This window comes from Stegodyphus dumicola, chromosome X1, assembly GCF_044657685.1.
Source record: "Stegodyphus dumicola isolate Sdum_Otavi_A_Nest chromosome X1, ASM4465768v1".
NCBI lineage: Eukaryota > Metazoa > Arthropoda > Arachnida > Araneae > Eresidae > Stegodyphus > Stegodyphus dumicola.
Genome location: NC_140780.1, coordinates 158,091,826 through 158,104,737, shown reverse-complemented (window position 1 = coordinate 158,104,737; position 12,912 = coordinate 158,091,826). Strand labels below are relative to the sequence as shown.

Below are 12,912 nucleotides of genomic sequence, written 5' to 3'. Positions count from 1 at the left end.
AATGACGGTTATGATTTAATAAGCTCATGCAAAATTATTAGAGAAATTAATAACTGATACCACGTAGTTAGGAACTAACGCTGTTTTACCCAATACGGAACCACTAATCACCAAAACTGGAAACTTTTGTTTCATAATTGCTTTCGCTGAATAATATTGAATTTCAATCAGCAATAGGAATCGTATTATGATCTAAATTAGTGAACTGTTTATCGAATACCTCCATATTTGGAAGTTCTATTACAATGGAAAATTTCTTGAAACTTCTGTGCTGTTCTCGAGCAAAAGCCTTAATGAAAAGATATAAATGCTAGACATTAAAGAGCCCACAATGTAATTACAGGTCTTACTCGTTATGTTACAAATAACCGTTTTTTATCTGAAGTTAAAACTTAACTTAAAGGCCCTGTTTTTATTTAAAATTGCTATTTTGATATTTCCCATTTCAATTACCAATTTTGATAGAGAAGAATGTTGTTTAAAATTGTGTAAAGATGTTGTAACTTCAACAAGAATGCATTGACTAAAATTATAATTTAAACGCTTTGTAAGACTATGCTCAGCCTATTCTACGGAATTTAAACAACTAACTTGATGTCAATTGGATTAGCTGCAATGAAGATGTAGTTTCTTAATTCATTACTTTTTGAGTATTTTAAGTAATTTTAAGTAAATTAATAATAAATAAAAATAAGTATGTTAAGACTTTTTAACCTGATACTTTAGCCCAAAAGCCATAAAATAGACTGTAAGAACACAAAACTTTACGGCCTGTAAGAACGTAATTACTTATGTCCAAATGAATAGGAAAAAATTCAAGAAGATATATATTTTTGTTATCATGAATCTTTTCACAAACATTTTAGTTCTAAAGAGATAACTGGTATCAACTTAGCTTAGAAATTCCTCCACGCAGGTATCCCTCTCTTTAATCAGATAGCCCTTGCGTTCTTTGTCACATGTGAATAACCTAACGTAAAATCAAGATATTTATAAAGAAGTTTAATTTATACTCTTTGTAGGATGGTGTATGGTTTAAAAAGATAGGTTTGCTTTTTTGTTGTTGTTGTTGTTTTGTTTTGTTGTTTATTATACTACGGCAAAGCAATCGAGGGCTATCTGCCTGAAGGGAGAAAAGATAGATAAGCAAGTCTGGGACTGTAGACTAAAAAAAAACAGATCTTTAAAGCTAAATATTAAAGTACAGAATGATATAGTCAAGACCATTACATTTTTAAGTTTTTGAAAATACTTATTCTGTAATTTCGTAATTCATAGCCTTCGAACTGCTGGTAGCTCAGTTCGAAAAGGCTCTGAATACAAAGAGTGAAAGGCTATGAAGAGCAATTCCTGAAATTCTTTTACTCAGCTTATACTATAATAGCCCGCTAATAGTTTTCTATTAACTTTTAAATATGAAATATGGATATAGTTGTTCCTTGGGTTGCGTTCCTTGGCTTGCGATTGAACTTAAGTTGCGATCTTGAAAGTTAAAGTTCGCAAATAACACTTTGAAAACTGTAAATTCCAGATTGCTTCAGTAACCAAATACTTTTTTTACAATGGTTTAAATTTTCGTAATCACAGCTTCGAGGTTATGTTAATTAATTTAGTTTGGTAATGGATAGCTCAGTCAGAATAACTTTAAAATTCAGATTCAGGAGAAGTTCTTCAGGTACTATTATTTAAAGCATAAAGAGAATCTTGTGATAAAACTGAATTATTATTTTGGTCTTCAGTGATAAACAGGTAAAACAGTGATGCATTGATATTATTTTACAATTTGTGACATTATCTTTTGTGACAAGTATTTATTATGATTTCTCAATTTCTTTTCAATCTCGATTCGGGAAACCCTGAATTACTAGTAATTAGTTTCCAATTCCTTTTTTGAAATTCTCGAGAGTCTTGACATTATTAAAAATTATTATTTAACAGATATTTGTTTTATCGAGAGAAAAAAAACAAGTAGAAAAAAATCATGCAAAATTAAAACGGAAAAAATCCAAACAACTTTTCAATACACACAAATAGTCTATCGATTTATCTGTTAAACATGTCTTCTTTTTGTAAATAAAAATTCCAGAAATTTAGTTTCCTGGATTTCTGCTTTTTATGCAAAATAGTGAGTGTTTAAGCGATTCCAAATTCTACAACCATACACAATATGTACCATACGTTTCTCTAAAATCTATGCACAGAAGTTAAACAAAAAGGAAAAGAAGGAAGAAATTTATTCGGAGTCATTGAAACTTTCGTAGATCAGCTATCAAAAAAGACACCAGTAATGGGGAAAATTCAAAGAGAATGATCAATAAGCTATTAAATAATGATAAATAAAAGTATAGTACTTTTGGTGATAGAAAGCGTTTTTCATGGAGGTCTGTTAAAACGGTATGTGATGACCTCTGTAGAAAGCACATGTTCGATAACGTCGATCTTTGTCAAGAATAAAATAATTTATGGCAGTTTGAAGTATCTGTGCCTACTTATACATAATTCCAGCGGAGAAACTCCTAGCCTAGGAAACCAGCGGCCTCCCATACAGAATCTGGAGTATCTGACCACCGGTTTTTTATCTAAAGCATTGATTGGAGTAATACATAAACCCGAGTCGATCTTGACAATGCAATATTATAAGCAATCGCTTGACGTGCGAGTATGTATTGTGCTTAACGTATGAGCCCTGTCGCCCTTGAACACACCTTAGTGTAAACGAAGGCTCTAGCCACTGTGGAAGCAGTTAATTGTCCCACTGACTAGTCATCCCCGGTGTGCAGCGAAAGAATTTGGCATTCTTGAATTCACACAGTGGGACACTATGAATTGCAATCAGAGTCACTGGAGAATGTTCTGTGTGATGTTCTTAACTCGAAAAAATTGTAAAGGTAGTCGTGGAAAGAAATCTAAACGTCTTCCAATATTTTATTCATACTCGATGGCATTCAAGTTGAGTGATCTAGATGGTCATTCCATAAGAGACAAAGTTCCCAGTTCTAAGCACTGGGCCAAAAATTCAAGCTCTGTGACTTCGCGTGTTATTTTCCATAAAACTCGCATCAAGACTCATTCATAGCAGCAAGAAATGATCGAGCATATTGAGAAAGAACGGAATCTCAGTATTGCTGTCATAAAATCTAGAGGATTCAGTATTGTAAGTGATTCCTTGCTGAGTAAGGATTAAGTTAATTTTATTAATAGTTAAATTTTGAGTTAAACTTCTTTCCTGTCAAATTCCTAACTTCAACTTACTACTTCCGGCCAGAACGTAGCTTTAGATTCACGTCTGAATACATAATGAGGAGGAGCGGTATTTAAACCGCGAAGTCTTCGGTCTTAGCGAGAGAGACTCAGAGATGCTGATTAGCGCGCGTCCGCCTTTTTGGCTACTCTCTCTCAAAGCTGTTATTACGCTTAGCCGTACTCAGGCCCTTGATAGCTTCGCAGTCATCTCGTGTTTAAGGGGCCAACTGTTAAAACTTTGATAGCTTCGGCTATATCTCTTTAGTTAAGCTTAGTTTAGTTTAGTTCTTAATATCTTAAGGTCAAAGCCCGAGTGTTCGGCTTTATTGTAAAACTCCTAGGCGGAGTTCTGTTAACTCTTATCTGAATAATGAAGGGTTATTTTACCCTTTTTTTCTTGTTGTTTCATCTACACGAACTCAAGCGATTATTCGCTTACTAGTTCTTAAGATTCTCCACTTTCTACGAAAATTTCTAATTACACAAGTGAGAGTCCCTATAGCTGTAAGAAGACTTCTTACAGCAATTCATCTCCAGACCATCAAATCATCATCTACGTATGCGCATTCTTGAGATCAGTAATCATTTTTAAATCAAACAACGACATACCCTAAAACAGCCCATTGTTGTGAGCCCAAATGAGGTGATGTCGAGACCAGTTTAAGTGGGCTTATCTGGGACAGGATTCTGCGACATAAAAATAACTGGTTGCTTTCCGTACAGCTCACCTATATGTAGCTATCTGTAAAACCTTCGTGAAGATAAAGCTCTTCTTGTCTTTGCTGCAAGGTAGGTAAAAGGTTGACTTGGGACGTCGTACTTGTATGGGTAATAAAATCAATCTTTGCAACTGCATTAGCATATTGCAACCGGCTTTATGGTTTGTAAGTTTGTATCCCAGCCAGGGCACAGTTGAATTTCTCACGCTTCCCAGCTCCAAAATTCCTAATGTGTATCTACTACATAAAAGGCGTTTGTTAATGAGCTGGAATTAGGCTTAACTTTATATATTATTCCAAAACGCCAGATACGAAGCTACGATTTTAGATTAAGAAAGTTCGCATTAAAATTAACTTACTTCCTTGCCCTTGTACTTACCAAGTCATTCATTATTTTTTAATATTCAAATTTGTTGATATATATTGTTGATACTTATAATGATTGATGATATAAATCAACAAATAGTATCAACAATATGTTTATAAATCATATTGTTTATACTTATAAATGAATAGCATTACAGATTAATTCATACTAACTTTTAATACATATTATTGATTGATATTTAACAGAACGCAGAAAAATTCATGAAATATTTCAGCTGTTAGTTTTGCTATTACATCTTCTACGCTATATCACCTGGAGATTCGATTGAAAAATTACTTTTAAATTTTCCGTTGGATTATAAAATTTATGAACGCAAATTAAACATTTTTAAATGAATTAACTGTTTTAATTACCTTCATGAGAAACATATAAAGAAAAACCCTTGCTTGAAAAAAAAAAGAAATTCTTAAACTGAAATTTAAAGCTTGTTTATCTAGGTAATATATAATTCCTTAATTTTTGTGTACGACTGTTTATAGTTCGAAAACAAAATTTTATATCTGGTCTTTTCTTTAAATAGGACATAGTTGAATAACAGATTTTGGACGGCTGAAGGAAGAATTCATGCAGAGAACAAATATGCCGCAATTTATATTCACAAACTATAAAAAAATGTCCCAAAACATTTTAAATATCACACGAAAAAGATCAGATCCGCTAAGAGCTATAAACCCTCGGCAAGATTAATTTCACTAGGGCTCAAGATCAAACTTGTGAGGTAGTTCATTGGAAAGATGATAGCCGCCACAGAAATAACTGTTAAACTGTTTGCAAAGGACGCAAGGAAGCAGATATCTTGAGCTTTGTCTCCTGATCACCTCGTGCCCGCGAGTGAGCATTTGTAGCGAAGACAGAAATATTGGAACTGCATTCTGAATTAGGAACTGATAACACCGTTTGGCGAAACACGGAAACATAATATCTTCTTTAACGTCACGAAATGAGGCCAGTCTTGAAAGTGGAAGTTTGTTAATACGGATGAACGGATGGCGCAGTTTTGGACAAGAGTGAAATATTCTACATTTTATACAGAAATCTTTTTTTCAATATGAGATGTAGAGATTGTGTGCTAGAATTTCATATTACTTTGTGCTTTGAGATGCAACGAACTCACAGTTCACCATTTATCGATAATACTCACCCATATTGATCTTAATATGTCGAGGATTTTTTCAGAGAGAAGAACTATATACAGAAAATGCTAATATTATTAAAGTTGCTGAATATAGATTCCATTAAGCAGGATATGGACCATTTCAGTGCACTAAAGAGAACTGCACTCCATCCATCCTACCAAAGGCATTTCTCGCACAGAAAAGAGTTTCAATTCAAAAGTAAAACCTCGTAAGTAAACTCAAAGAAAGCTCAGAAAAAAAATCATCCATGCAAGATTGCAAGGCCACCAGAAATTATTCCACTTACAACTTTTACCTGTTTCTCTCTACGAGATACAAAAAGCTAAGTTTTTGCATTATTTTTTTCTAAATGCCTAATTTTTGAGCAAATTTCTTTTCTGTCCTTGTTTTTCTTGTTCTATTAATACGAATATAAGTATTATAAGGAAGTGCATTCTAACTTTCTCTCAGAGAAGATCCGTTGCGAGACATTAATAGTAAGCTATTAAATGTCAATTATACACTGACTACCAATACGTATTTGGACACCTATGCAAATGATGATATCTGCGGTCCTAAGGTACGTCACGGACTCCGCCGGTATATATCGTGCAGGAAACAGCATCGGCTTTGGTCGCATGCAAGATGCCTCGCAGTTCGGAGCTCTCTGATTTCGAAAAAGGTCTAATTATTGGGTATCACAAATGTGGCCGATCCTTAAGGGACAGATCTTGCGATCTGAAGTACCCAAAATCGACAGTGGCCTATGTGATTAAGAAGTGGAAGGTGAGTGGTAATTGTTGGAATGTGCTCCGAGTCGGCAGACCAACGAAACTGGGAGATAGAGACCGACGAGTGCTGTCCAGAGAAATTCGGAAGAACCGCACCCAACCGATGGCCCTCATCCGCGAGGAGTTTCAACAGGCATCCGAGAGTATTGTTTCAATGAATACCATCCGTAAGGAAGCATATCTGCTTGGATTTCATGGTCGTGCTGCTGCCCATAAGCCTTTGATCACAAAGTCCAACCGCGCTGCTCGGTTAATGTGGTGCAAAGCACATCGAAATTGCACCGTAGATCAGTGGAAACGGGTTCTTTGGAGTGACGAATTAAGGTTCACCCTTTACCGTTCGGATGACAAGGTCTGTGTCTGCCGTCTACCTGGAGAACGTCTCCTGCCAGAATGCATTGTGACAACAGTCAAGTTCGGCGAGGTGGAATTATGGTCTGGGGGTGTTTCTCCTGGTATGGGCTGGGACCCTTGGTCCCCATTCATGGTAAGCTCAACTCCGATGCCTACTGCACTATTTTGGATGGCAATGTGCTTCCTACGTTGTGGCAGTTTTACGGTTTGGATCCCTGTTACTTTCAGGACAACAATGCCAGTTGTCATGTTTCGACGTTAACCAAGGCTTGGTATGGTGCCAATGGAGTTCATCGAATGGACTGGCCTGCCCAGAGTCCAGACCTGAACCGTATCGAGAACCTTTGGGACGAGTTGCATCGCCGAATTCAGGGGTACACTACCCGTGCAAAAGCGATGAAGGAACTTCTATGTCTTCTCCAAGCCGAGTGGAAGAAAATACCACTAGTTGTCATACAAAAACTTGTGGAAAGTATGCCCCAGAGGGTCCACGCTGTAATTACCTCTCTTGGAGGCTCTACCAACTATTGATTTTGAATAAAGTTAGTTTTTCTTTTCTATCACAGGTGTCCAAATACTTATTGGTAGTCAGTGTATTGTCGAGACATTAGGACTTTTTGGAAGCAGGCAAGATGAAAAATTAGCAACGCCTTCGCTGGGAATCGAACCGCGGACCTCTGGAATATGCGCCGAGCGTGCACAGCACCAAACCACGAAGGCACGTGAAGAAGGCGGGATAAATACCTTATAAGTAACTATAAATTAGAAATGATAGATGTAAATTTCAAAATTATTCTTAACATGAATCTTCGACCACAAGCACACAAATTTTGTATGGCGTTATCCCATTGATCTAATGACAGATTTAGAAATTTAAACTTATTATGCACAGCATATGGAAAAGATATAATTTATGTAAGCCTAAGAATAAATAACGCGGGAATCGATGTAAAATAAAATTAATATTGCTATCACCTAGCAAAAATTGACATAATTAAATAGAATAAAGACGAAGGACGGGGCTAAGAAGTCTTTGCGGATGCCTGGGTGATTGGTAGTAGAGCAGGAGCAGGTTTTGTTACGTATTTTAGTGAAGTTAAATGCAAAGAAAAAGGTTTTAGACTGAATAAAAAAATGCAGTCTTTGAAGCTGAGTTATTAGCTCTCAGAAAAGCATTAATATGGGCTGATATCTGGATAAGCGAGAGAGGTTTGGTAGTTTGTTTAGCATCAATTTATACGTACTCCCAAAGTGTGCTGAAAGCTCTCGTGTCAAGGAATGTTTAGTTAAAAAGGTTACTGATTAAGACACAAAGTGTTGGAATTCATTTCAGAATTTAAAAATGAGTTTAAGCTAGGTGAATGGCTATAAAGGAGCGCAGGGAAAAGAGGCTCTAAATAATGCAGCAAAAAACAAAAAAAAAAAAAAAAAAAAAAAAAGGCAAAGGAGAAGGAGAAGGAGGTTCTAAATTTAAGCCTTTGAAACTAATCGTGCAAATTTATCAATATTAACTGATTCTTGCTGCTTTAGCTTCTACAGTAATAGTTAATCGGCGTGTTATTTTACCTCAAATAGGAAAGGAATTATTCATGACAATTATATATTCATAATTCTGAAGAGGCAAATAACAGTTAATTGACAGAAAAGGATAATAATAAAGAAATTATTCCATACCAACCAAAGATTGCAGTCACTAAATGTAATTCATATAGGAAAAACAAAGTGTCTTTAATAAGGAAAATCATGTAGCATAATAATGTCACGCATTACACTATACAGTGCATGTATGTTATAGTAAGCATACAAACGAGATGCATACAATATTTGTTTAACGAGTACAATCTTTCAATTTTGAAGACATAACATTCTCCGATAGTTTCAAAATTATTTATTTGACAGCAAACTCAAAGCGTGTTTTCGTCGAAATTTACTAACTCTTTTTAGTGCAAAGCAATATTTTATATAATACATAACGTAGCCCATAAAAATAAATTATATCTCACACGTCAGTGGAAACCATCCGCATGTTTCCCAAGTAATCTACACGTCACGCTTTCGTTTGTGGAAATAAAAAAGCAGTATAAAACATTTTTTGATTTAACTCATCCGCCATTAATGCGCGTGACAACAGATAAGTCACAACTTCTGAAGCTTTGATGCTATGGATATACTAGCGATTCATTAGCAAATTTGCTTCTGAGAATCCGTCAGATAAAAACGGCTGGCTGTCTGATTCAGTTGAACATATCTCAGTTCGGTAAAACGTTAAAGTGCTACTTGTACTTAGAGGAGTGAAGATTTCTCATTTAACGTGATTTCAGAGCATATAATTTTCTGAAAAGCTTCATGGCCTACTGACATTTGTAGACAATAAATTTGCTTTTAAAACATCCAACGGTTTTGTTTCAAAGCAAACACTATCTAGAAGTGCAAATTGCGGTGCATTTGAGAAGAGAGCTCAGCTCCTTTCGATCATGAATGCGCAATCAAATCCCTTACCTCCGGAAGAAATAGTTTTACGAGTTGAACATCAAATGAAACTTTTGTGACTGATATCAACTAAGATCCAAACATCCAACGGTTTTGTTTCAAAGCAAACACTATCTAGAAGTGCAAATTGCGGTGCATTTGAGAAGAGAGCTCAGCTCCTTTCGATCATGAATGCGCAATCAAATCCCTTACCTCCGGAAGAAATAGTTTTACGAGTTGAACATCAAATGAAACTTTTGTGACTGATATCAACTAAGATCCAAAATCTCGTAAGAAGAGAACTGGAAAAATATCGCAAAATTCAAAGTCATCTGAGAGTGATTGAATCTCTTGCAGAACTGACACAAGAGTATGCCATCATATTACTTCGCATTGTGAAGGATATTACACAATTAACAAGTCATCCTCAAGGTAGGGAGTATCATTGGTTTTGTCTTGAAGTTCAGTGTTTGTATCGATTAATTGCCAAATTAGAGAAAGCAGTCAATGAGATGATTGATAACGCTGCTCCTTTATTTTAAAAGAGTTGATCTAATCGAGACTGAGGACTAATATATTTCTAACGGAGACTTTAAAACAGCAATCGAATGGAAAAAATATATTTAACTATCGTTCCCTCATTTACACTTTAGAATTTTGTTTTAATTGTTAAATATTTAGGGGTTTTGTTTTTGAATGGAATTAGTTGAAGTTAGTAATTTAAAAGAATTTGCAATATTTAGAACCAGATTTGGTGTAGATCAGATCACAAATATTTAAATAATTTTTAAGGTTTTCATGACCTTGATTTGATAACCTGGGCTTGTGCTATTAACTATATGAACTGCAAAATATTTATAAAATATTGTTCTGAAGTATTTCCATAATTTGATCTCCTTAGTTTTTATTGCATTTACTTATCTGTTCCATGTGGGAAAATGATTTTGTTATTTGCGCATTTTAGAAATTTAATGGAAATTAAGTATATATTTTGAAATTTTTTCTTAATTTAGATTCTTATTTTTCATTATTTTCTAAATAGAATCTGTTGAATTTTACTAAGAACTAATTTTAGATGTTTCTTGAGTAATTTATTTATATCTTTGATATTATTTATATATATTTTTATACTGATGTATGTATGGAATACGAATTTATAGAGCGAACCGGTTAATTATTCGTAGAAAAATATTCTAATTTCCAGATAATTATTCTGCTTCCCTAATTTTTATTTCAAAATGATTCAAACTATTCCTTTAGAATTACCGGCAGATTCCTTTGCATTTAAAGTAGAATAATTTAACGTACTGTATAATTTTGAAGCTGTTGTTGAATGTCAAACGTAAATGACTATAATAAGAAAGCTTCTCTCCCATTTATCGCAAAAAAATAATTAAAGTAATTTTACATACTCAAAAGAGTTAAGTGATTAAATCGAGCTGAAATTCGAATGAAAATATCTAAGAATACATATAATAATCAATAAGTAATTAATTAAAAAAGTTTATAGGATGGTTGTTTGCTGACATATACGTTTTCATCACTTCATTAAATTGAAAGAAGGATGACTATTGCTATGATTCGAAAACTTAGGTTTGTTCATGAAATGAATGAAATGTGAACATTTACCAAATATTGCTTTGATCTCCAATGTCATTTTGATAACCTGATTACCTTAATTTTTATTGCAACCATTTACTTTCTCCTTCTTTTTATTTGCACGTTTTACAAATCGACAGGGAATTTCAAATGTTTTTTTAAACTTCCTTTTTTCCAAATACAGTGCTTTATTCATAATTTTAGTTAGTCTGTTGAAACTAGTTAAATTCATATATTTCATCTGTAATTTGTTTTATATCTTTGAAATTATCATTTAGACTTTGTTGTGCTGATGTATAGAAGGAGAATTTATGAAACGCAATGGTTAAATATTTATCGAATTGTATTATAATTCTCAGATTATTATGCTGTTCCATTGCCTTAATTTTTGCTTCAAAATGATTCAAATCATTCCTTTAGAATTGCCAGCAGATTTTTGAAAATAATACATTACAATACTCTTAAGCTGTGCTGTATGATTTTGAAACTAATATTGAAAGTCAAAAGAAGTAACTATGTATGCAATGAGCATGTTTTTCTCCATAACGTAAATGACAATGTTTTTTGCTCTTTTACCTGAAGAATTTTTAGTCTAATATTTTTAGTCTTTTACATATTAAAAAAAGTAAATGATTAAACAGAGCTAGAAGTTAAATGAAAAGTGTCTAAGAATATTCATAATAATATGCAATTAATTAAAAATATAAGAAAGCTGTACGAAAGTTAGATTATCGACTTACATGTTTTCAGCACTTTATTACATTGAAAAGAAGATGAATATCTATTTTACTTGATAATTAAGGTTTGTGTCTTCAAAAGTATGAATTGTAAAATTTTGTCAAATATTGCTCTGATCTCCAAGTTATTATGATAATTTTATTTCGTTAATTTTTAAGCAACTACTGAATAGCTCCTGTAGAAAAAGTAATCTTTTTATGTGCACATTTTAGAAATCTACGGGAAGTTTTAACTATATATTTTTATACTTCCTTTTTCTTCATTTTCAGTACTTTAGTTATTCCTTTTTTTTTTTTTTTTTTTTCTTAAAAGAATCTGTTGAAACTAATTAATGTCATACATTTCTTGTGTAATTTGTTTTATATCTTTGATATTAACATTTAGATTTTGTTGTACCTATGAATTTAACGAGATGGTAATAAAATGTAATGGTTAAATGTTTATAGAATATTCTTCTAATTTCCAAATCGTTATGAAACTTTAATATCCTTAATTTTTATATCAAAATATTTTATATCATTTCTTTAGAATGCACGGCAGATTTCGAATATGCAGTACAGAATATCCTTAAGCTATGCTGTATAATTCTGAAAATAATATTAAATACCTGTATTAAATGAATAAAAATTATTTTCAATCTTTGCCCGTAAAGTTTTGCATATAATTTTATATTTTTAAAATTATTTTCAGTATCATGAAACGAAATAAGAGACTAAAACGGATTGGAAGTTGAACAAAACTCTAAACGTGTTTATTCTCTTCAATTAAAAATACAAGAAATCTGTAAGGAAGCTTTTTTTCTGACATATGCGACTTCATTACTTCATTTAATAAAAATAAAGATTTTTTTCATTACAGCATATTTATATATAGATATCGTGGCAATATGTAGAGTTAAATTATATATGTAATTTGAAATAATGTGTATTTATTATTCCTTGGCAGTTCTTATGCTATAATTAGAAGCCTTCCTTACAGTTACTATTTAAGGATCAATTTTAATTCGCCTACTGAATTTCATTATTATTTAGGAAATATAATGGTGATTTTTCTACATTAATTTGAAATGAGGTAAGTGTTTCAATTATAAACTAACTTGAATTATTCTACATAATTTTGAAATTTTTCTGTTGTTGTTAATTTGAAGTAAATGAACAATTTGTTATGAATTATATATAACCGCTTATTAGCTCCTGGACTTCAGTTTGAAACCCTGCTAACAGTTACTGCTTATGATCAAGTTTTCATTCTTTCTCCACCTGATTTTACTAAATAAATTTAAGTTCTGTTTTAATTTGAAAGGAAGCAGTTTTTTTAATTACTAAAAACTGTTTCTTTCTTATTTATAAAATTAATACATTCATAAGACGTCATAGCAAAACTACAATATGTAAATTAATGAGGTTTCAAAGGGACTTTAAAAATAAACTCTTAAATTTAAATGCAATATCCATAATGTGTTAGAAATTTTTAATCCCTTTCGGAATAAGTGGAAG

At 32.8% G+C, this 12,912-nt stretch overlaps 2 protein-coding genes across 2 annotated transcripts in view; one reads left to right on the top strand and one right to left on the bottom strand.

The window, feature by feature from the left end:
• Nucleotides 1-12,259, top strand: part of LOC118186196 (uncharacterized) — a 38,896-nt gene extending 26,637 nt beyond the window's left edge. Inside the window, exon 2 of the mRNA XM_085807900.1 lies at nt 4,871-12,259. Within this exon, the coding sequence (XP_085664026.1) occupies nt 6,111-6,872 (762 nt within the window). The 5' untranslated portion in view covers nt 4,871-6,110 and the 3' untranslated portion in view covers nt 6,873-12,259. The remainder of the gene's footprint in view (nt 1-4,870) is intronic.
• The window catches only part of LOC118186201 (photoreceptor-specific nuclear receptor-like), a 164,485-nt gene that overhangs the window by 86,713 nt on the left and 64,860 nt on the right, over nt 1-12,912 (bottom strand). The window lies entirely within an intron of this gene.